This window comes from Lethenteron reissneri, chromosome 4, assembly GCF_015708825.2.
Source record: "Lethenteron reissneri isolate LAM-NWPU_2019-01 chromosome 4, ASM1570882v1, whole genome shotgun sequence".
In the NCBI taxonomy this organism is placed as follows: domain Eukaryota; kingdom Metazoa; phylum Chordata; class Hyperoartia; order Petromyzontiformes; family Petromyzontidae; genus Lethenteron; species Lethenteron reissneri.
This window is the reverse complement of record NC_083782.1, coordinates 6,898,365-6,923,408: the sequence shown is the minus strand read 5'-3', so window position 1 is coordinate 6,923,408 and position 25,044 is coordinate 6,898,365. Positions and strand designations below refer to the sequence as shown.

At 54.8% G+C, this 25,044-nt stretch overlaps 1 protein-coding gene across 1 annotated transcript; it reads left to right on the top strand.

Annotated features, from left to right (window-relative positions):
- The first annotated feature begins 424 nt into the window (after window positions 1-424).
- Window positions 425-24,708, top strand: TYRP1 (tyrosinase related protein 1). The gene is given in 9 exon segments (XM_061563116.1): window positions 425-983; window positions 985-1,045; window positions 4,806-5,121; window positions 5,732-5,865; window positions 8,676-8,940; window positions 18,279-18,446; window positions 22,119-22,298; window positions 22,952-23,098; window positions 23,478-24,708. Coding segments are annotated over 9 exon segments (1,677 nt in total). The 5' UTR covers window positions 425-828; the 3' UTR covers window positions 23,729-24,708.
- The last annotated feature ends 336 nt before the right edge of the window (window positions 24,709-25,044 follow it).

Sequence of the window (25,044 nt, the reverse complement as noted above, 5' to 3'; positions counted from 1 at the left end):
CGTATCCCCAGGCGGCCCTGCCATCCAACTCCGCAACTAGCCAGGCTCAACCCCGCTTAGCTTGCAAGGTCTGACCAGGTGACACGCGCTGTCACGTGCAGCGAGAGTGATAGAGAGAGACGTGAACTTGACAACCGAGATTCTCCCTGCAGGCAGAGTGGGCTGGGACCGGCGCGGTGAAATATGGTCAAATGGGGCACAGCGGAGGTCATTGTTTGGCCGAATGCCATTCCAAACGGCCCTTACACAGAATCACGAGACTGGCCATCATCCTGCGTTGGTCGTGACCACCACGAGGCCCTGTTGAGGTGGGGCGGCGGGGCGGGGGGGCGAGGAGAGGGAGGGGGGCTGAGGATTTTAATCCTCATCATGCGCTCTCTCCGAGTGATCACGGGACACGTCTGCTTCTTAAAGAGACCACTCACCCGCCCACTGGTCTTTGTCTCTCTCGCTCTCCCTTACTCCCTCTCTCTCTCTCTCTCCCGTACTCTCTCTCTCTCTCCTTGAGAGAGTGCACTCACTTTCAGCGCTCGTTCGCTCGCTCTCTTCGCATTTCCTTCACCTCTCTCATCGCTTCAGCAGAGTCCCATCCTCCAAAGTCTGAGTCGCATCCCACATCTGAGTCCCATCCCACATCTGAGTCCCATCCCACATCTGAGTCCCATCCCACGTCCGCATCCCTCGTCCTCTGCCCCATTGCGACGCGCACTCTTTAAAATCAAAAACTCGCTCCGTCGATACGCGCGTCCCACCGCTCAATAAAGGGCGTCTGGGGTGGACTAAAGAGGCCGCTGCCGAGTACCGCGCGTGGTCTGTGTCGGAGCCGTCATGACGCCGCTTCGCCCTCACCCGGAGCCTCCTCGCCTCATGCTGCCAGCGCCGCTGCTGCTCCTGCTGCTGCTGCTGCCGATCTCCAGCCACGCGCAGTTCCCCAGAGTTTGCGCCACCGTGGAGGCGCTCAACTCCGGTGACTGCTGCCCGCCCGATGCCAGGGGCAGGGCCCGGAGACCGATGCGGAGACACTGAGGGTCGAGGTTCCTGCCAGGTACCCCCCCCCCTACCCTACCCCCCCCCCCCCCCCCCACACAGGCCCCCTCTCCCACCACCTTCTCCGTGCTCTCGTCCTATATTTATACGGCGCCTTGATCCGAGGCGCTTTACACGGGTTGTCTTTTATATTCTTGGGTTTTTTCGGTAAAGTCACGTAGGTAAAAAAAATTAAATTAATAAATGTAAAATTTAAATAAAATAAAAATCACGACGTTTCGGAGGAAACACAAGCTTCCGTCTTCAGGTGAAACCGTCACAACACGATAGCTATATTACCTACGTGACTTAACCGAAAAAACCTAAGAATATGAATCCTTGCAGTCACGAAAGCTTCAAATCTGGGTTGTCTTTTCTTGGATTTTCTGTTTGCACAAAGTCACTTAAAGATGTTTTCTTGTTCGTGTTTTGTTTTCTGTTTGTTGCGGTTGCACCCGATTCAAGAGCCGAATGGCTCACAGGGCTCTACCTAATAAATGAAACTTGAAACTTGAAAACTTGAGTGGCACAATGAGGGTAGCTAAAGGTGATGCGGTGAATAGGTGATGGGGTATTGGGAGGTTTAGTGGGTGCGGGAATTACGGCGGGTGCCTAGGGATGGGGGGAGGGGGTGATGGGCCCAGGGAGAAGACACTGAAGGTCTTCAAGGAGGAGCGGAAACTCGACTCGCTTCACGCGGAGGGGAAGTTTGTTCGAGTGCAAGGAGGGGAGATTGAGAGCGGAGCGGGCGGGAGGAGACGTCAACGAGAGCAGAGGAAGCGGGGCGCGGTGGGGGGCAAGGCAGCGGACAGATTGTCTCTACCAGCGTAAGGAGCTTGAACAGACGCCGCGAGTAGATGGGGAGCCAGGTGCATTTCCATACGAGGTGCGGGAGAGGCGTAGGAGTTTGTAAACGAATCGTGCAGAAGACGCATTGTGAAACTGCTGGAGTGGAATGGATGCTATGGGCTGGGAGACCGAGTATGGTCGAGTTGCAGTCGTCTCACCGAGTGAAGGGTGAGCGAGTGGATTTGTAGTTTGGCGGTGGACTGAGTGATGAGAGGGCGCATGTTGCGAATGTTTTGCATGGTGGAATCGTCGGGTGCGGGTGATGGCGGAGGAGTGAGAGCCTAGGGGTGAGGGGCGAGTCGGAGTGGGGAATCGAGGTTGCGGGCAGAGGGCACAAGGGTGTTAGTGAGAGAGATGGGGTGGTGATGGTGGGGGTGGGTGGAGGGGGAAAGAACAGCGGGGCAAAGGAGAACTTCGGGTTGTGGAGGGGTTGATGGCGAGGAAGTGGAGCGGCATCTAAGACTGAAGGGCGGCTGGGCAGGCTGAGATGCGAGAAGAGCGGTCCGGAGTGAACGTGGACAAAGAGAGTCCAGGGGAGATGAAGATGAATGACGATGATGATGATTGATGTTGGTGGTGGTTGATGATGATGATTGATGCTAGTGGTCGTGGTTGATGATGATGATGGGAGGAAATTGATCGATATTTTGAAACAGATTCAATTATCCTCGTTAATTTGTGCGTGGCGACGAAGTGGTTAGTGGGATGCACTATGAACCCGGTGAAGCGATGTTCGATTCCTGGCCACGGCTAACATCAGCGGCGAGTGATATCAGAACCAGGTGCGGGGGAAGGACAACAAACTACGGGTCTCTGTGTGAGTCTATGGGTCTCTGTGTAAGTCTATGGGTCTCTGTGTGAGTCTATGGGTCTCTGTGTGAGTCTATGGGTCTCTGTGTGAGTCTGTGGGTCTCTGTGGGAGTCTATGGGTCTCTGTGTGAGTCTATGGGTCTCTGTGTGAGTCTATGGGTCTCTGTGTGAATCTATGGGTCTCTGTGTGAGTCTATCGGTCTCTGTGTGAGTCTATCGGTCTCTGTGTGAGTCTATCGGTCTCTGTGTGAGTCTATCGGTCTCTGTGTGAGTCTATCGGTCTCTGTGTGAGTCTATCGGTTTCTGTGTGAGTCTATGGGTCTCTGTGTGAGTCTATGGGTCTCTGTGTGAGTCTACCGGTCTCTGTGTGAGTCTATGGGTCTCCGTGTGTATATTGAACTTCTTTCGCACCGTACGAAGACAACCGTTGCAAATCGGAGGTGCGGGGTAAGGACAACAACCTAAAGACAAAAAAGGCCGCCCCAAAGAAATGAGTTTTCAATCTTGATTTTAAAATCCAGATTGATCGTGACTGCGTTCACGACAGCGGGTGTGCTCGGCTGTGATTATGGTCGCAGTGTTTATGGCCGTGCGAGACCAGCGGTTCGATAGCCCATCGTGTTTGCAATCATCTCATTCCATCCCCAGGCGGCAGGGCATTCCCCCCATAGGCCGTGTCGATGCGTGTGCTGACGTGCTTTGGCGTTTTAACTGCGCTGCTCCCTGTGGCTCGTGGTGCCTTTTGACGGCTCGTTACGGCTCGTCAAGGCTCGCTGTGGCTCTTCGTGGCTTGTGCGTAAGGGGCCGTCCATAAATGACGTCACGCACCTAGGGAGAGGTCAGACATTTGTGACAAGGGGGGGGGGGGTTGAGAAATATGACGTCACATCAAAATGCGCAACTTGAAATAAGTATAGACAACACGTTCTACTTAATTAAATCGACTTTTTAATAAATGTTTTCTCCTACAACATCAGAGTGCAGCGCCACATTAAATACGCACTACAATGACAATAGTTTAAAGCGATTTGAAGCATGTTTTATTTTGGGGGGGGGGGGGTTGCAGAGCTTTGTGACGTCATATTTGAGGGGGGGGTCTGACTTTTTGTGACGCCGTGTGACGAAGGGGGGGGGGGGTCAAAAATCATCCAAAATCGCGTGACGTCATTTATGGACGACCCATAAACATTTGTCGCAGAGCTCTATGTTTTCTGTGATCGCACCGTCGGTTTTCGCGGTTGCTCTGTGAATCTCTCCGATGCGCGACCAGGCAGTGCCGAGTGTCGGTCGGCAACCTGCCCGACGTTTCGCAACCACGCGACGAGATGCCATCGGTGGGAACCTAAGTCCCACGGCTACGACGAATCTGCGGGGTACCGAGTATGCAGGCGATGCGGGGGTTGTTTCATGGCTAGGACTCTGGCTGGAGGCTTGTGGTGGTCTTAGGCACTGAGGGTGGACCCAGGGATCGTCAAGAACCGGGGCCTTGGTCATTGCCAGGCGTCGTCGTTTCCCCGTGGCAACCCCCGCGGCCATCATCATCGTGGTGGTCTCGCTGCTGCTGTTGCACATTCGCAGCAGCAGCAGGAGCAGCAGCGTTCACTCGACACTGATCTTCTAAGAGACACTTAAATGCCCAATATCTTTCTTGAAGGGCTCTTTCTGCAGACTTTCCAGTGACGCAGAGCTCGGCTCCGCGCTTCAAGACTCACGGCCACGTGTCTGTGAAATATCGTGCTGTGGTATGAATCGCGTTGTAACACTAATAATCCATCCATCATCATCATCGTAGCCATCGTTGTCTTCATTGTCTTTTTGTTTCTTTCGGTAAAGTCACGTAGAAGGGAAATAATAAAACAATAAAAATAAAACATAATAAAATTATTCTCACGACGTTTCGGCCACAACCCAAGCAGCGTCTACCCGACAGACCTGGTCTTCAATTGAGGACGGCTGCTTGCGTTGTGGCCGAAACGTCGTGAGAATTATTTTATAATGTTTTATATTTCTATTATTTTATTATTTTCCTTCTACGTGACTTTACCGAAAGAACCAAGAAGATGAATCCCTGCGGTCACGAAAGAAGCTTTAAATCGAAATTCATTGTCTTTGTTCATCAGCCCGTCGTGGTGGAAGACCTCCCGCACGGCCCCCAGTTCTCGCTCGACGGCCGTGACGACCGCGAGCGATGGCCCCTTCGCTTCTTCAACCGCTCGTGCGCCTGCGCGGGCTCCTTCTGGGGCCCCGCGTGTTCGCGCTGCCGCTGGGGCTGGACGGGCGCTCGCTGCGAGCTGCGGAGCGCTCCGGTGGCGCGCCGCGACATCGCGACGCTCGCGGCCGCCGAGCGGGAGCGCCTCGTCGCCACGCTCGACCTCGCCAAGCGCACGCCGCACCCGGAGATCGTGATCGCCACGCGGGCACGGGATGAGATCCTCGGTGAGTGAGGCGCGGCGGGGGGGGGTGCGGAGGTTTGCGAGAGACGGCGCGGAGGACGCGATGTCACCGTCGTGTTGGTCATCTTTATTGTCGTGGTTATCAGTATCGCACCGTGCGCTGTGGCATGGTGTGCGTCTGTGGAGTGGCGTGCTATGGCATGGTGTGTGTGTGGTGTGTGTGTGGTGTGGCGTGCTATGGCATGGGGTGTGTGTGGGGCAGTATAGCATGGTGTGTCTGTGTGGTGTGGTGCGCTGTGGCATGGTGTGCGTCTGTGGTGTGGCGCGCTTAAGGCATGGTGTGTGTGTGTGGCACCGTGGCTGTGGTGTGGCGTGAACACGTGCTGTTGCGTGGCACTATTGCGTGGTGTGGTCTGACACGTGGAGTGGTGGCGCTATAGGCTTGGTGTGTGGCGTGAACACGTGGCTTTGCGCGACGCGTGGCACGTGATGTGGTGCGTCACAATTGCGTGGCGTGAACACGTGGCTTTGCGCGTCACGTGGCCCGTAGCACGTGACGTGGTGCGTCACAATTGCGTGGCGTGAACACGCGGCTTTGCGCGACGCGCGGCACGTGACGTGGCGTTGACACGTGGTTGTGACGCGCGCACCAGGCCCGGACGGGGCCACCCCGCAGGTGCAGAACGTGAGCGTCTACGACGCCTTCGTGTGGACCCACTATTACTCGGTGCGCCGCACCTACCTCGGCAACGGCACGAGCAGCGCCGAGGCGGACTTCTCGCACAAGGTCGGTGTCGCTCTCCAACCCGAACGAGCGCCACGCCTCGAGAGCCTTCCATTCTCGACGTGCATAGCGAGCACCGCGCGCATGGCATATCGTGCTGTGGTCTAGAGTGGGTGATCTATCGTGCATGGTATGTCGTGCATGGCATGTCGTACATGGTATGTCGTGCATGGCATATCGTGCATGGCATATCGTGCTGTGGTCTAGCGTGTCGTGCATGGCATGTCGTGCATGGCATGTCGTGCATGGTATACACTGCGCGGTATATACTGTATGCTGTTTTAATCTTGGCATTAGATTAATCGGCTGACCCCTCCCCCCTCCCTGTACGCACGCGGACTTTTTACACCCCCCCCCCCCCGAATCCTATAGAACGTCCGATATTTAATCCACGCAGAAACGATCAAGGATGAATAATATTAACGTGTTTAAGTAAACAGATAGTCCACACCGCCGGACTATTTAACTCATTTGAAGGCCAATGTAGACAAATTATTATCGAGGCTTCACCCCCCCCCCCGTCTCCTATGCGTACGTACATTGTCAGTAGACCCCCCATACGTAAGCGAACGCATTTGGGTTAACCCCCCCCCCCACTCCATGCGTACGTACTAAAATACTCAATGGATGGCCCCTGATGAGTGCATGATTGAGTGAGAGCGCGCGTAATTGAGTTTGTGAGCGAGAGCGCGAGCCAATTAGTGAGCGATTGAGTTTGAGCGCGCGTGAGTGATTGATTTGGTCACAGAGCGAGTCAATGAGTGAGTTCGGGAGTTGTTGAGTTCGGGAGTGGACTGCGTGCGCTCGAGCGGGAGATTGAATTCTGTAGCTAAGTGAGCAGATACGTTCGTGAATGACAGCGTGAGTGAATGTGTGCGTGAGTGAATGAATGAGTGCATGAGTGAGTGAATGGGTGCGTGAGTGAGTGAATGAGTGCGTGAGTGAGTGAATGCGTGCGTGAGTGAATGAGTGCGTGAGTGAGTGAATGAGTGCGTGAGTGAGTGAATGAGTGCGTGAATGAGTGAATGAGTACGTGAGTGAGTGAATGAGTGCGTGAGTGAGTGAGTGAATGTGTGCGTGAGTGTGTGCGTGTGTGAGTGAGTGCATGCGTGCGTGAGTGCGTGCGTGCGTGAGTGAGTGCGTTTTTGAGTGAATGAGTGCGTGCGTGCGTGATTGAGTGAATGAGTGCGTGAATGAGTGAATGAGTGCGTGCGTTATTGAATGTGTGCGTGTGTTCGTGAATGAATGCGTGCGTTCGTGGGTGAACGTGTGCGTGAGTGAGTGAATGAGTGAATAAGTGCGTGAGTGAATGAGTGCGTGCGTGAGAGAATGAGTGCGTGCGTGAGTGAGTCAATGAGTGCGTGAGTGAATGAGTGCGTGAGTGAGTGAATGAGTGCGTGAGTGAGTGAATGAGTGCGTGAGCGAGTGAGTGAATGTGTGCGTGAGTGAGTGAATGTGTGCGTGAATGAGTGCGTGAATGAGTGAGTGAGTGAATGAGTGAATGAGTGCATGAGTAAATAAACGAGTGATTGAGTGCGTGAATGAGTGCGTGAGTGAATGAGTTCGTGAGTGGATGAGTGAATGAGTGAATGAGTGCGTGAGTGAGTAGATTATCGAGCAAGTCGGTGCGTACCTGATTGGTCAAGTAAGTTGGTGATTGAACAGCTGTATGATCCGGTCGGTAATTGGGAAAATGATTGATTGAGTTAATATTTGTTATCGTACACATCACACGTATTAAGACCCTTGCCTAGAAACATCTTGGCAGTTCAAGCGAGCCTGGTTGCTGATGAGACACTAAATGACCAAACCGATTCAGAGTTGGGCTGAAATAACAAACCACTCCCCGTGAGGCTGATGGGATGCGTAAAGTGCGCAACATAATTATTGTCATTGTTTTACGTGGAGGGATATATCTGTGAAGGAATCTAAATGTATATTATTGGTTCTTTCGGTAAAGTCACGTAGAAGGGAAACAATAAAATAATAAAAATATAAAATAATACAATTCTCACGACGTTTTGATTGCAACACAAGCAATCATCATCAGGTGTGAAAAACACACCTTTTTATTTTTATTATTTTATTGGTTCCCTTCTACGTGACTTTACCGAAAGAACCAAGAATATGAATCCCTGCAGTCACGAAAGCTGTCAATCAAAATTTGAATTAAAATTAGTTTGGTTGGTAAGAGCATGCGTACTAATCGCACTTCCCCCCCCCCCCCCCGTTATCCACACAAAGATCCCCCGTATAATAATTGGTTTTTTACCCTTTTATCTGGCAACAAAACTGACACCTTTTTTTACAAGGAGTCATGTTTGCATAGAACACAATACCTGCAGTCATAATGCAAACAAAAAACATAACTCTGATAATGTATACACTGTCCTTGAAGTTGATTGGTCCACACCCGAGATAGCTTTCCTTAGAGCCTAATCTCACATGGTGTTGGACCAGATAACGCCAAAAGGCGCACCGTATAGTCTGAACAGACTGTTGGGGCAAGTTCTGTTAGCGAGTAGCACCTATGAAGGCCGACACGGCACACGAAGGAGGCGGGTGGCCAGCAACCACGCCCGACCGCCTTTGTCTCCCCAGTGGCGATGTTTTTTTTGTTACACACAACACCAGCTACTCATTTGAGGCCGAGTCGACCTAGGGGTGGCCCAGAACCGGTTCAGATAATCGTCACCGCTGTTTGGCCGTGAGCGGAAAATCCAACTCGGGATCGCCGTCTTAATAAAAGCGCTGCGGGCTAACCACTGCGCCACCGCTCCTCGTGTATCTGCACGCACGCACGCCCCCCACAGGGTCCCGGGTTCCTCACGTGGCATCGCTACCACCTCCTGGCACTGGAGCGCGACCTTCAGGAGCTGCTGGGGGACCCGGCCTTCGCCATCCCCTACTGGAACTTCGCGCGCGGCGGAGCGGAGTGCGACGCGTGCGACGACTCCCTGCTGGGCGCTCGGCACCCCCAGGACCCCTCCCTGCTCAGCCCCGCGTCGCCCTTCTCGCGGTGGCGCCTCCTGTGCAGCGACAACGTCTACTACGACACGACGGGCGCGCTCTGCAACGGTGAGGCCAACATTCGCCCGCCCGATCGCCTTCCCGATCGCCCTCTTCATCGCCCGCCCGATCGCCTTCCCGATCTCCCTCCCGATCGCACGCCCGATCACCTTCCCACTCGTTCGCCCGCCCGCTCGCTCTCCTGATCGCCCTCCTGATCGCCCGTCCAATTGCTTTCCCAATCGTTCGCCCACGCACCCACCCACTCGCCCTCCTGATCGCACGCCCGATCACCTTCTCACTCGTTCGCCCGCCCGCTCGCTCTCCTGATCGCCCGTCCGATCGCCCTCTCGGTCGCCCACCCACTCGCCCTCCCGGTCGCCATCCCGATCGTTCGCCCGATCGTCTTCCCGCTCGTTCGCCCGCTCGCCCGCTCGCTCACTGGACGGCTGGCTGGATAAGCTGGCTGGCTGGACGTGGAAGGGGCGTGCGGGGTGCTATATTAGAAGCAGACGCTTTGCAAGCTGGCTGGCTGGCTAGAGGGATGGACAGACGGACGTCCAAAGGACGTGCAAAGGACGTGAGAGCTGCTCGTAGTGATACTAATAATTTACATACTAATTATTTACTTATTTATCCAGAAAATCTACACTGAGCCTCGTGACTTTTTTCAGGAAGGTCTTGCATTGTTTTTTTTATTTTAATATTTCTCCAGCCAATTGGTGATGAGTCGTGTTCACTGCACACTTGGGGAAGAGAACCGCAGCACCCGGAGGTTCGCCACAACACCCTATTCCCCGTACAGATGGAAACAGATGGAGACCAATAGGGTTTTTCCCCTTTTTTCTGGCAACAAAAACTGACACCTTTCGCAAGGAATCATGCTTACATGAACCACAATACTTGCAGTCAAATGCAAAAAATAAACAATACTCTGATAATGTATGCATTGTCTTTGAAACTGATTGGTCCACACCAGAGCCAGCTTTCTTTAGAGCCTAGTCTCATATGGTGTTCGACCAGATGACGCCTAAAGGCGCACAGTTCAAAGACAACGCACTACCAGAGTAATGAGAGCTCGGGGTGAGCAGCTACATCATCAGCTACATCATGGGACCTCCTTTGCCAGGTACTGGAAAAGGAGGTCCCATGAGATGGAGACCAGTCAACTTCCTGTACCACATATTCTTAGGTTTTTTTCGGTAAAGTCACGTAGGTAAAAAATAAAAATTAATAAAAGTAAAATAAAACAAAATAAAAATAAAAATCACGACGTTTCGGAGGCAACACAAGCTTCCGTCTTCAGGTGGAACCGTCACAGCCACGGCAGCTGTATCAAGTAAATGAGAGATTACAAGAGATACAGCTGTCGTGGCTGTGACGGTTCCACCTGAAGACGGAAGCTTGTGTTGCCTCCGAAACGTCGTGATTTTTATTTTTATTTTGTTTTATTTTACTTTTATTAATTTTTACTTTTTTACCTACGTGACTTTACCGAAAAAAGCTAAAAATATGAATCCTTGCAGTCACAAAAGCTTCAAATCTAGAATTCCTGTACCACCTTCCTGTACCACCTTCCTGTACCACCTTCCTGTACCACCTTCCTGTACCACCTCCCTGTACCACCTCCCTGTACCACCTCCCTGTACCACCTTCCTGTACCACCTTCCTGTACCACCTTCACGTGGCGAGTCATTGGTGCGGCTCCTCCTTGACGCCCACGGGAAGGGAGCTTCGCAAGATCTCTGTGTGGTCCACCAACCCTCGCTGCCGCCTCCGCTACGCTGGGATACCTGCAGCAGCCACCTGCAGCAACAGCAACATCAGCAGCAACAGCAGCAACAGCAGTAGCAACAGCAGCAGCAACAGCAGCAGCAACAGAAGCAACAGCAGTAGCAACAGCAGCAACAGCAGCAGCAGCAACAGCAGCAACAGCAGCAACAGCAGTAACAGCAACAGCAGCAGCAGTAGCAGTAACAGCAACAGCAGTAACAGCAACAGCAGCAGCAGCAACAGCAGTAGCAGCAGCAGCGTAGCCGCCACCACCGCGCCCGACTCGCTCGCTCGCTCTCACACCATTCCCCCCGCAGGCGAGATCGACGCCACAGGTGTGCCGTCAAGGTCACACCTGCCAGGTGTGGGCTATGCTGCTGCACGTGGCCTCTAACCGCGGCGCTGTGGAGTGAGGGAGAGCCGTGGCGGTAGCTCGCCGCGAGAAGGCGGTACAGCAAACATGTAGACTCTGCCGCCCATTCCGCCCCTTTGGGATAGAGCGTTTCCCCACTCGGGGTTTCTCCCGCTGCTCTGATCTTCTCCCACACGTAAACACACGTGCATCGATTTGCCGATAACACCTTAATATATAGAGGACTACATCATGGGATCTTCTTTGCCAGTTCCAAAATATGATCATGGGTTTTCCCCTTTTTTCTGGCAACAAAACAGCTGTGTTAAGATGTTAAAACGCCAAACTGAAACCTTTTACAAGAAATCATGTCTGCATTAACCACAATGCTTGTGGTCAGAATGCAAACAAAAAACATACTCTGATAATATATGCACTGTCCTTGAAACTGATTGGTCCACACCAGAGACAGCTTTCTAACACCGTTTTGAGACTAGGCTCAAAAGAAAGCTGTCTCTGGTGTGGACCAATCAGTTTCAAAGACAATGCATATAATATCAGAGTATGTTTTTTGTTTGCATTCTGACACACCACAAGCATTGCGGTTAATGCAGACATGATTCCTTGTAAAAAGTTTCAGTTTGGCGTTTTAACATATTAACACGGCTGTTTTGTTGCCAGAAAAAAAGGGGGAAATGTATTCTCATATAGAGGACTGCAGAGCTCGCGGGGAAGTCTGGTACCAGCTCACTGGCTGCTGCTATTGCTGCTGCCTTCTCGCTCGTCTGTGGTTCCTCCTCGCGCCGCTCTCTCCGTACGAGAGCGAGCCGACACTGCGGTGGCAGCGCGTTACACAGTTTAGCTTTATTCAGCAGTGGATTGATCATGGCTGATGCTGCTGATGATGCTGCTGCTGCTTGAATGATGATGATAACGGCAACCCGTCACGACGAAGCACGCTCCCCCCTCCCCGCCCCCCTCTCTACCCCCAAATCAAAGTGCTCATCTCAGCAGAAGCTGCGGATCTTCTACCCGCGGCTGATGTGACACAGATGTCATAACAACGACAAGAACGACGACGGCTGGCAACGGCGCGCTGACATTATCTCTCCACCGCTCACAGCCGGAGGCCGAATGCCGTCCCGTAAACAAACGGATACCAGAACACAAACAGCAATATCGACGGCTGCTGATATGTTGTTCTTTCGCGTAGAACGAACCAACGAGGGTAGGTTGTGGTGTCCGCGTGAAAGGCCGAGGTCAAAGAGTTCATTGTTGGTCATGTCCGTCGAGGCCGCTGTGCACTCGCCATCGCTTCCTCCCTTCTGCCAGACCCCTGCAGCTGCTGTGATGTTGACCCCGTGACCTGAGCTGACAACTCCACCACTGCCTGGCTTTAGGTCTTCTCCTTGTCCTCACACAGTCGACCCATCCTTCAAGGACAACTTTTACAATCACCATCACCGCTTACCTTCAGGTCTTCTCCTCGTTGTCACACGGTCGACCCATCCTTCAAGGACAACTCTTACAGTCATCATCGTCATCACCGCCTGGCTTCAGGTCTTCTCCTCCTCGTCACACGATCGACCCATCCTTCAAGGACAACTCTTACAGTCATCCTCATCATCATCACCGCCTGGCTTTAGGTCTTCTCCTTGTCGTCACACGATCGACCCATCCTTCAAGGACAACTCTTACAGTCATCATCATCACCGCCTGGCTTCAGGTCTTCTCCTCGTTGTCACACGATCAACCCATCCTTCAAGGACAACTCTTACAGTCATCATCATCACCACCGCCTGGCTTCAGGTCTTCTCCTTGTCGTCACACGATCGACCCATCCTTCAAGGACAACTCTAACAATCATCATCATCACCGCCTGGCTTCAGGTCTTCTCCGCCTCGTCACACGATCGACCCATCCTTCAAGGACAACTTTCACAGTCACCAAGACAACTATGGTGCTGCATCAACAGTTTGAGAACAGCAACATGTCACTGTGAACACCTCCTCAGCAAGTGGAGACTTAACGACAGCCCACGGTGCTACTGCGGCCACTCTAACCAAACGGTGGACGGCGTTGCGAACAACTGCACCCTAAGCGCTCTCCGGCGGGCTGAGCGGTATTAGTCGCGCCACTCCCGAAGCTTCCGCGAGGGCTCACAGACTTAGGGGCCGTCCATAAATGACGTCACGCACCTAGGGGGGGGGGGGTCAGACATTTGTGACAATGTGTGACGAGGGGGGGGGGGGTTTAGAAATGTGACGTCACATCAAAATGCGCAACTTTAAATAAATATAGACAACACGTTCTACTTAATTAAATAGACTTTTTAATAAATGTTTTCTCCTACAACATCAGAGTGCAGCGCCACATTAAATACGCACTACAATGACAATAGATTAAAGCGATTTGAAGCATGTTTTCTTTTCAAAATGGAAATATGGTTTTGGGGGGGGGGCAGAGCTTTGTGACGTCATATTTGAGGGGGGGGGGTCTGAATATTCGTGACGCCGTGTGACGAGGGGGGGGGGGTCAAAAATCGTCCAAAATTGCGTGACGTCATTTATGGACGACCCCTTCAACTTGGACATGCGATTTGCACGTCCTTGCCGTGCGCCAGAGAGAGATCATCACCTAATCTTCCCGTGCGTTCGTCTGCCCGTCGTTCAAAGGTGTTGATTTGAATTAAAGTTCACTTTAAAATCGATAGGATGGATACAAATGTAAAGAGGAGACTTGAGCTGGTTAAGAAGGAATCTTTATTTCCAAGGCAAACTCACACCACACTTACAGTCATTAAAACACAAACCAACCCCGAACCCTCCAACTCCATTCCCTTTCATAGCCCCGTCTCCCCCCATTTCCGTCAATATCCTCCTCGGGTTTTCCCGTCCTTTTATAATCCTTCTCGCACCAATCCGATCGAGGTGTCCTCCACTCCTGGCATGCACGGCAGTGCCCTCGTGACCCCCCCCCCCCTGACCCTTAACCCGTGGTTGCGTGGCGATTGTGTGCGAGGATGTCCCGAACATCCCTCTACAAATGTAACTCTCAATTTAACACGTAGGCTTTCGCGACCAATATTATTCATAATATAGCTTTTTGGGTCAGATCGCGTTATTTATAAATGTGTCGTTACCCTCCACCACCCGACACAGCCAATCAGTAAAAAATTGTCACTTTTTCAAAGGACAATATAATTCACTTCTTTAGCCCACCGGTGTGCTGAAGAGAGATTCAACATCATTTTTAAATTTGAGTACGACGTTTCGCTGATAGTTACAATCAGCTTCACCCCCTCTTTGCCTCGAATCACTGCACCAGATTGAATTGAATTAAATGATGACGTCACCCTGCTGCTGCTGCTCTATTTAAGACCGGAAGCAATAGGAGAGCTTCACCATTCTTGCCCGATGAAGCTGATTGTAACTATCACTCAAATTTAAAAATGCTGTTGAATCTCTCTTCAGCACACCGGTGGGCTAAAGAAGTGAATTATTTTGTCCTTTGAAAAAGTGACATGTTATGAAATGTAACTCTCTTTGTAAACCGTTTGTCAAAGACATCGGCGATCGTGGTCGCTCCGCATTTAGCTCCGTCCGTGATATTCACTCCGTCACTTGGCATCGGCCGCTCTCGGTCGCAATCCAATCGTTCCGTCTGCGTCTGTCTGTCGCTTCATTCACTTCTCGCGGTAACCTCCAAATGTCCCTCGGTCAAAACCACATTGACACTCCGTCTCTTGCGTTCTCATGAACCCGTCCAATAAATCGAGCCCCGCCTTTCTCTAATAAACACATTCCTGCGGAGGGAGCTGATAGGAACGTTGAGTTGCTCGGTCAATGGCCAGGGTCAACGGCGGCGTGGTGTATTCCGCAAATATGCCCGACTGGGAGGGCGGGCACAAGCCGGCGTGAGTAGGTTAAACGTTGAGTTTTATAAGGGCACCAAGGGGTGACCAGCCCCTCCCCACCCAGCCCCACCCAGCCCTTACCCACTCTCCCCTCTCCACCCATCCCCACCCCTCCCATTTTTGGATGCACGACGGACGGACACAATAATCCCCTGTGGGCTGGTGGAACCAGGTAGCTCCTACCAGTATTATTCTGGTGAACTCCCCGTGTTGCGCACCCTGCTGCTGTCCACAGCACGCGTACATACATCGCTCGTACTCATCTTGTGGAACATTTCACATCTTGCCCTGTTAGGAACGACAGTCATGTTGTCTCTACGTGTGCTCTCTTGGGGCCTTTGTTAACGTATACGTCCTTCCAAAAGACAGCAATTCTGTTCGCGAGGGAGATGAGAATTCGCGTGAACGTGACGAAGCGTGCCAGTGAATTGCTTAATCAAAGGCGCAATTCGTGCAGAGGGGACTTCTTCATGATTCATTCCAAAATAATCCAAACTCCGGAATATCGATGGCTGTTGCCAACTCTCGCGCGGCAAGGGTGGTGCTTGGCACACACAAGCACGCAAACAAATACAAAGACCCCCCGTGTAGCCTTTGCCGGGCTGTTGGGGCAAGTGCTGTTAGCGCTCCATTCGCAACGCCAACGCTCCCCACGAAACACATGCACACACATGTACACACGTGGTGTCCACACACACACATGTACACACGTGATGTCCACACACACGCACACACACGTACACACGTGGTGTCCACACACACACACACACGTACACACGTGGTGTCCACACACACACACGTACACACGTGGTGTCCACACACACACGTGATGCCCACACACACGTGGTGTCCACACACACACATGTACACACGTGATGCCCACACACACACACATGTACACACGTGGTGTCCACACACACACACACGTACACACGTGATGCCCACACACACACACACACGTACACACGTGGTGTCCACACACACGCACATGTACACACGTGGTGTCCACACACACACACGTACACACGTGGTGTCCACACACACACACACACGTACACACGTGGTGTCCACACACACACACGTACACACGTGGTGTCCACACACACACACACGTACACACGTGGTGTCCACACACACGCACGTACACACGTGGTGTCCACACACACGCACATGTACACACGTGGTGTCCACACACACACGTACACACGTGGTGTCCACACACACACACACACGTACACACGTGGTGTCCACACACACACGTGATGCCCACACACACGTGGTGTCCACACACACACATGTACACACGTGATGCCCACACACACACACATGTACACACGTGGTGTCCACACACACACACGTACACACGTGGTGTCCACACACACACACACGTACACACGTGATGCCCACACACACACACATGTACACACGTGGTGTCCACACACACACGTACACACGTGATGCCCACACACACACACACACGTACACACGTGGTGTCCACACACACGCACGTACACACGTGGTGTCCACACACACACGTACACACGTGGTGTCCACACACACACACACGTACACACGTGGTGTCCACACACACACACGTACACACGTGGTGTCCACACACACACACACATGTACACACGTGGTGTCCACACACACACACACACGTACACACGTGGTGTCCACACACACACACACACGTACACACGTGGTGTCCACACACACACATGTACACACGTGGTGCACACACACACACGTACACACGTGATGCCCACACACACACAGTACACACGTGGTGTCCACACACACGCACACGTACACACGTGATGCCCACACACACACATGTACACATGTGGTGTCCACACACACACACACGTACACACGTGATGCCCACACACACACAGTACACACGTGGTGTCCACACACACACACACGTACACACGTGATGCCCACACACACACGCACACGGCCGGTTCGTCAAGACACACTGGAGAAGAACGCACGCACTCTACGCTGTAACCGTGTGTTGTTGTGCAAGTGAGTTTGCGCGTGAACTATTTAAACAGGGCTGAGACTGACCGCGCAGTACCCGCGTGTCTGGAAGGTCGCTCATCCCACGCTGCACGATGTTTGTAACGCTGCATTTGTAACTCGTTTGGACTTTAGGACCTTACCCGCTGTATTGACGTTTAACCAGTTGTTCACAGCAACTCCAAACCACCCGAATGCCGTTGTGATGCATGCACGCTGCTACAATTTCGTTCTAATTCGATACCACCCCCGTACGCAGTGTCGGATTAAGCTCAGTACTGGGCCTGTAGCGCATGTTTTATAAAGGGGCCCTAAATACAATATTTAAAAAAAACTCATGGGACCTCCTTTGCCAGTACCAAAATATGAGAATAAGTTTTTCCCCTTTATTCTCATTTTAAAAACTCATACATTTTTAACTTGCATAGTAAAGTAATTGTATTTTTTCATTCGCTATAGAGCCGGGTAATACGATACATCGATAACCTTAAATATCCAGTCGTTCATAAAAGTTGAAGGCGGTATAGTACTATAGTAATATAGCAAGTGCAGAATCACTGAGCCGGAATTGATAGCTTGAAAGCATTTAGCGCGGGGGGCCGTAGCATGTGTAGCTACTTTTGCTACTAAGATCATTAATCCGGCACTGCCCGTACCTTTGTCTGGCACGATGCTCAGTGTGTCTCACGTTACCCGCAGAATTAAACATCGCAGCCAGATGGCAGAGTTGCTACGTCGCAGGATCGTGAGGGGTCCCCGGGACGGAGGCCCTCGTCCAGCAGTGGATCGACCACGGCTGATGATAAAGATGCCGCCGCTGCTACTGTTGCTGCTGAAAATGAAATGTGTTCCATTCATGAATACACTGCGTGCGCTTGCTTCCACACCACGTGATGGCAACCCCGACACACGCCACTCAACACCATCGCCACCGCCCCCTCCGCGACTACTACCTTTTACACCAAAGACAAAGTTCCCCCGTGTAGCCTAAACAGTATGTTGGGGCAAGTGCTGTTAGCGAGCGCCTATGAAGGCCGGCACGGTGCACGAGATGGGGGGGGGGCGGGGGTGGGTGGATCAACACCACCCCCGGCCGCCTTTATCTCCCTCGTGGCGATGTTTACACACCGGACGAGGGATGTACTCATTTGAGGCTGAGTCGACCTAGGGGGGAGGCCGCGGACCGGTTCAAATAATCGTCAGCATTGTAGGTGGCCGTGAGCGGGGCGAATGGAACGCGGGTGCCTTGGCTTCGTAGCTTAGCGGCGCGCTAACCGCTGCACCACCGCTCCCCCCCATCCCGTATCCCTCTCGTGGTCACCCCTGTTGGCGTCACCACAGACACGACGGGGGGTCCGATCCGTCGGAACCCGGCGGGAAATGTGGACAACCCGATGCTGGCTCGACTGCCGGAGCCCGAGGACGTGACCCAGTGCCTGCAGCTCGGAGCCTTCGACACGCCGCCCTTCTTCTCCAACTCCGACGGGAGCTTCCGCAACTCCCTCGAAGGTCGAGAGAGACAGAGATGGAGAGAGACAGAGAGAGAGAGAGACGGGGTCGCGGGGGACATCGAGAAGTTCTGTCCTTGCGCGTGATGGCAGTAGTAGCACTGTGCTTCAAGGAGCGCGATGTCAATGTGGAGGTGCTGCTGCTGGTGGTGGTCACGACGAGAGGGCTTCGTGTGGGGCTGCTGTTCCTCCTCCTGCTCCGTTGAAGGGACGCAGACCACAGTGGGTTTACTGTGCGGTCCATAAGACTAACATTACCCATAGACTCACATTGCCCATAGACTAACATTGCCCACAGACTATTATATTCTTGAGTATGGTGGCAGTGGCAGCGATTTGTCCAGGAGCTCGATGCCAATGTGGAGGTCCTCCTGCTGCTGCTGTTACTGCTGCTGCTGTTGCTGCTGTTGCTGCTGTTGCTGCTGCTGATGTTGCTGCTGTTGCTGCTGCTGACACGACGAGAAGGCTTCAACCAAGTTCGTGTGGTTCCTCCTCCTCCTGTATTGCATGAGCGCAGACCACAGCGGGGTTTTACTGTGCGGTCCACAGTGTGGGTGGCATGGCCACGGTCGTTGTCTTTAATTTGTAACTCGTGAAGGAGATGTGCGGGCGGGCCTGTTCATGGCTCTCATCACCAGTGACCTCGAGGCATGTTAAAGCGAGGAGGTGCGGTGTTTGGGTCTCGAGTGAGGGTGCTATTCCGGAAGTCCGCGCTGTGCCACTATGTTCGCCAGCGGTCTTCCGAAATCCCGGGCGAGATGCTTGGATGGTGACAGCGGCGCGATGCCAGAGCGGAATTGGGAGTTGAGTCGTCAGCGAGAGATACATTCTAGATTTGAAGCTTTCGTGACCGTAAGGATTCATACTCTTAGGTTTTTTCGGTAAAGTCACGTAGGTAAAAAATAAATAATCAAAATAAAAATAATAAAAATAATAATATAAATAAAATGAAAGTGTAATATTTTATTTCTATTATTATTTCAATTATTTTTATTATTAATTTTTACCTACGTTACTTTACCGAGAGATACATTGTTGAGGTGTTTGGCCAATCGCGGGCAAGAGTTTTGGTTGGTCGCTCGGTCCGATGGAGTGAGATGGCATTGACATTCGGTGGCCTCCTAGACGCTCTAGGCTGCCTCTGTGCCCCCGTGACCCCGTCTCTAAATCCTACATCCGCGAACTCGCCACGTGTCTCCGTTGAGATTCCCAGAAATGTGGTGGCCTTGCACCGGTCTCTCTGCCCCGTGTCTCGTTCCCTGTGTCCTTGTGTTCCGTCGCCCATGCCCCTTCCCACCAATCACTTTGTCTCCCATCTCACTGTGTCCTACCTCACTGCTCCCACCTCCCTGTCTCCCACCTCTCTGTATCCAATCTCCCCTGTCTCCCACTCTCCCCTTTATCCTCCACTCTCCCCCCCCCTGTCCCCACTCTTCCCCTCTATCCCACTCTCCCCCCTGTCCCTCACCCTCCCCCCCTGTCTCCCACCCTCCTCCTGTCCCCACTCTCCCCCTGTCTCCCACTCCCCCCCCCCTGCCTCCCACCCTCCCCCTGTCTCCCACTCTCCTCCCTGTCCCCCACTCTCCCCCTGTCTCCCACTCTCCCCCTGTCTCCCACTCTCCCCGCTGCCCCCCACTCTCCCCCCTGTATCCTACTCTCCCCCTGTCCCCACCCTCCCCCCTGTCTCCCACTCTCCCCCCTGTCCCCCACTCTCCCCCCTGTCTCCCACTCTCCCCGCTGCCCCCCACTCTCCCCCCTGTCTCCCACTCTCCCCTGTCTCCCACTCTCCCCCCTGTCTCCCACTCTCCCCCCTGTCTCCCACCCTCCCCCCTGTCTCCCACTCTCCCCCTGTCTCCCACTCTCCCACCTGTCTCCCACCCTCCCCCCTGTCCCCACTCTCCCCCCTGTCCCCCACTCTCCCCCCTGTCTCCCACTCTCCCCCCTGTCCCCACCCTCCCCCCTGTCCCCACCCTCCCCCCTGCCTCCCACTCTCCCCCCTGTCTCCCACTCTCCCACCTGTCTCCCACCCTCCCCCCTGTCCCCACCCTCCCCCCTGTCTCCCACTCTCCCCCCTGTCCCCCACTCTCCCCCCTGTCTCCCACTCTCCCCGCTGCCCCCCACTCTCCCCCCTGTCTCCCACTCTCCCCTGTCTCCCACTCTCCCCCCTGTCTCCCACTCTCCCCCCTGTCTCCCACTCTCCCCCCTGCCTCCCACTCTCCCCCTGTCTCCCACTCCCCCACCTGTCTCCCACCCTCCCCCCTGTCCCCACTCTCCCCCCTGTCTCCCACTCTCCCCCCTGTCTCCCACTCTCCCCTGTCTCCCACTCCCCCCTGTCTCCCACTCTCCCCCTGTCTCCCACCCTCCCCCCTGTCTCCCACTCTCCCCTGTCTCCCACTCTCCCACCTGTCTCCACTCTCCCCCCTGTCTCCCACTCTCCCCCCCGTCTCCACTCTCCCCCCTGTCTCCTACTCTCCCCCCTGTCTCCCACCCTCCCCCCCTGTCCCCACTCTCTCCTATGTCTCCCACTCTCCCCCCTGTCTCCCACTCTCCCCCCTGTCTCCCACTCTCCCCCTGTCCCCACTCTCCCCTGTCTCCCACTCCCCCCTTGTCTCCCACTCTCCCCCCTGTCTCCCACTCTCCCCGCTGCCCCCCACTCTCCCCCCTGTCTCCCATTCTCCCCCCTGTCTCCCACTCTCCCCCTGTCTCCCACTCCCCCCTTGTCTCCCACTCTCCCCCCTGTCCCCACCCTCCCCCCTGCCTCCCACTCTCCCCCCTGTCTCCCACTCTCCCCCCTGTCCCCACCCTCCCCCCTGTCTCCCACTCTCCCCCCTGTCCCCACCCTCCCCCCTGCCTCCCACTCTCCCCCCTGTCTCCCACTCTCCCCCCTGTCCCCACTCTCCCCCCTGTCTCCCACTCTCCCCCCTGTCCCCACCCTCCCCCCTGTCTCCCACTCCCCCCTTGTCTCCCACTCTCCCCCCTGTCCCCCCCCTCCCCCCTGCCTCCCACTCTCCCCCCTGTCTCCCACTCTCCCCCCCTGTCCCCACTCTCCCCCCTGTCTCCCACTCTCCCCCCTGTCCCCACTCACCCCCCTGTCTTCCACTCTCCCCTCTGTCTCCCACCCTCCCCCTGTCTTCCACTCTCCCCCCTGTCCCCGCTCTCCCCTCTGTCTCCCACTCTCCCCCCTGTCTCCCACCCTCCCCCTGTCCCCACTCTCCCCCCTGTCTCCCACCCTCCCCCTGTCCCCACCCTCCCCCTGTCCCCACTCTCCCCCCTGTCCCCACTCTCCCCCCTGTCTTCCACTCTCCCCCCTGTCCCCGCTCTCCCCTCTGTCTCCCACTCTCCCCCCTGTCTCCCACCCTCCCCCTGTCCCCACTCTCCCCCCTGTCTCCCACCCTCCCCCTGTCCCCACCCTCCCCCTGTCCCCACTCTCCCCCCTGTCCCCACTCTCCCCCCTGTCTTCCACTCTCCCCCCTGTCCCCGCTCTCCCCTCTGTCTCCCACTCTCCCCCCTGTCTCCCACCCTCCCCCTGTCCCCACTCTCCCCCCTGTCTCCCACCCTCCCCCTGTCCCCACCCTCCCCCTGTCCCCACTCTCCCCCCTGTCCCCGCTCTCCCCTCTGTCTCCCACCCTCCCCCTGTCTCCCACTCTCCCCTCTGTCTCCCACCCTCCCGCAGGTTACTCGGAGCCGTCTGGCCGCTACGACGCGCGTCTCCGCAGCCTGCACAACCTGGCGCACCTGTTCCTGAACGGCACGGGGGGCCAGGTGTACCTCTCCCCCAACGACCCCCTCTTCGTGCCGCTGCACGCGTTCGTGGACGCCGTCTTCGACGAGTGGCTGCGCAGACACGGAGCGGGTGGGTGCAGGGAATGGGAGGTGAGGGAGGGGGAGAGTAAAGGGGAGAGAGTGGAGGGGGGAGGTAGTGGAGCGAGTGGAGGGAGGGCGGGAGTGGAGGGAGGGCGGGAGTGGAGGGAGGGCGGGAGTGGAGGGAGGGCGGGAGTGGAGGGAGGGAGGGAGTGGAGGGAGGGAGTGGAGGGAGGGAGGGAGGGAGCGAAGGAGGGAGTGGAGGGAGGGAGGGAGTGGAGGGAGAGAGTATAAATAGAGAGGCAGGGATTCGAAGAGAGTGGGGAGGAGAATGTGAAGATGGGACAGAGGGATTGAACGCGGGATTGAAAGAGGGAGGAGAGATTGGGAGGGTGGCAGGCGATGCAATAAGGAGCTCAGGAGAGAGGGGGAGAGTGGGGGTGTGGGATTGAAGAGGGGGGAGAAGCCCCCCCCCCCAGCACTGATGAGTGCAGTGCAGGTTGGTAAAGACCGGCGCACACGGGACCGGTTCAGACACCGCTCGCCACCAATGGGACGACGCGTTCGAGACGTCCTCCACCGGGGAGAAATGAGCGATGTGAGCAGCTGCTGGATAGATTTTTTTTCCCATCACGAGATCACCCAGCAGTTTCTTGCTCACACCTCCATCCCTCCACTCCCTCCCCGCCCTCCGTCCGCGAGTAGCCCTGACGGCGTTCCCGCTGATGAACGCTCCTCTGGGCCACAACCGCGGCTACCACATGGTGCCCTTCTGGCCGCCCGTGCGCCACTCGGAGATGTTCGTCACGGCACCGGAGAACCTCGGGTACACCTACGAGGTCACCTGGCCAGGTGAGTGCCCCCCCTCCCACCTCCACGTGTGCCACGGCACGGTCCCAGGTGTGCCTCGGAAGAGCCGCATTGAGTCTTCCGACTCTTTGTCAGGACGGTCCTGTCAATGAGGGTGGTGGTTGAGGTCGGGGGGGGCGATGATTGCGTAATTTGTGAGTAGTTTAATGTGACGACGATGCAGCTCTTCCGGACTCGATGTGAGGACCGAGATGACGACGACGATGCTGCCGACGATGCCGATACGAGCCAAGATTGATGTTGCATTGCTGATGACCCTGATGATAGCGATGACCATGATGCTGCTGATGATGACGACAATGAAGATGGCCAAGTACATGATGATGATGAAGCTGCTTGCCCCCCCCCCCCCCGCCCACAGACCAGCAGCTCTCCCAGCTGGAGATCTCGGCCATCTCGGTGCTGTGCGCGCTGTGCGGCGTGGCCCTCGCCTCGGGCCTCCTGGCCCTGGCTCTGCGCGCGCGCCGGAGGAGGAGGGCGGCCCTCCAGGGGGGCCAGGACCCCCTGCGGCCCCTGCTCACCGACAGCGGCTACCAGCGATACGACAGCGGCGGCGGCGGCGGCGGGGAGACGGAGGCCGCATTGAGGAGCAAGACGCACACCGCCGTGTAGCAGCCGCGTCGCTCTGGTGGTGGGGCTTGGTTTGTGGGGGGCTCCCGCATGATTTGGAGGGGTGGCGTGATATAGAATTGGGGGGCACCCTGCACAAGCATCGAGGTTTTTATTACTCTCCCCCCCCCCTCCTCTTCTTTTTTTTCTTCTAGTCCGGCGGAGAGCATTTGTTGTCTACCAGACAGACACGTGTTGTTCAGAATCATCTTGCGGAAGACGGGTAGCAGTAGTAGTAGTAATAATACTTTACATGTATAATGCGGCGTTCCATCCTAAGATTGCCAATGCATGAAAAGCAGAAAAAAAACATAATCAGGGGCAACCGACCGAACTAAAGAGGGAAGGCGGGTAGTTGAAAGAGTTGGGGTTTCAAAGTGCTCCGCATCGCGATGCAAGACCGCTGAGAGGACAGGAGAGACAACACCACCACGACCACCAGCAGCGCGATCATCTTCCGAGACGTCGTGGCTCTCCAAATGCCATTTCGGAATATGTCACGAATTCACGATAGTCCCGGGAAACGATGTATGTCCTTCTGAAATGTCACGTGATTGTACCGCGAATCGCTGTGTTGTGTCAGGGTAACCGAGAATAATCTTCCACGGGATAATATCTCCAAATTCACAAGTAGTGGGGGTGTTCGGAGTCGTCTCAGTATTGCTCGCACTCGTTCTCGGCAATATTTGATGGTTTTGTATTTTTGTTTGTACTGCTGCTGCTGCTTACGGCACCACTGATCTGCCGTGTGAAACAGCCGGGCAACAAGCGGCTAAACGGGAACTTCCGTGCGTAGCAAATCAAAATAAACTCAATACAGTGGGCCAAGTCTCTCCGCACGATACGCAAGTACCGTATTGCCCAGGTTATAAAGCACGGTTCCTTTCTTTTTTCCCGTTCCAAGATAATCCCAAAAGTTTTGGGGTGCGTCTAACTTTCGGGAGCGTCTTATAATCTGGAGAATACGGTAAATATGAGAAGGATGGGGAGGGGGGGGAGGTCCCTTATGGGGGGGGGAGCTGGAGGAGCGGGGGGTGCTGGAGACACGAGTGAAACATACTTCCGCCACAAGAGGCCGCTGTCTTCAACATAATAAAAAAAATATTGAATAAAATTACTACCAAGTCGTGACGATTCCTCGCATCACATGGGGGGTGAGGGGTGTCTGGGTGGGGTGGTCTGGGTGGGGTGGTCTGGGTGGGGTGGTCTGGGTGGGGTGGTCTGGGTGGGGTGGTCTGGGTGGGGTGGTCTGGGTGGGGGGGTCTGGGTGGGGGGGGTCTGGGTGGGGGGGTCTGGGTGGGGGGGTCTGGGTGGGGGGG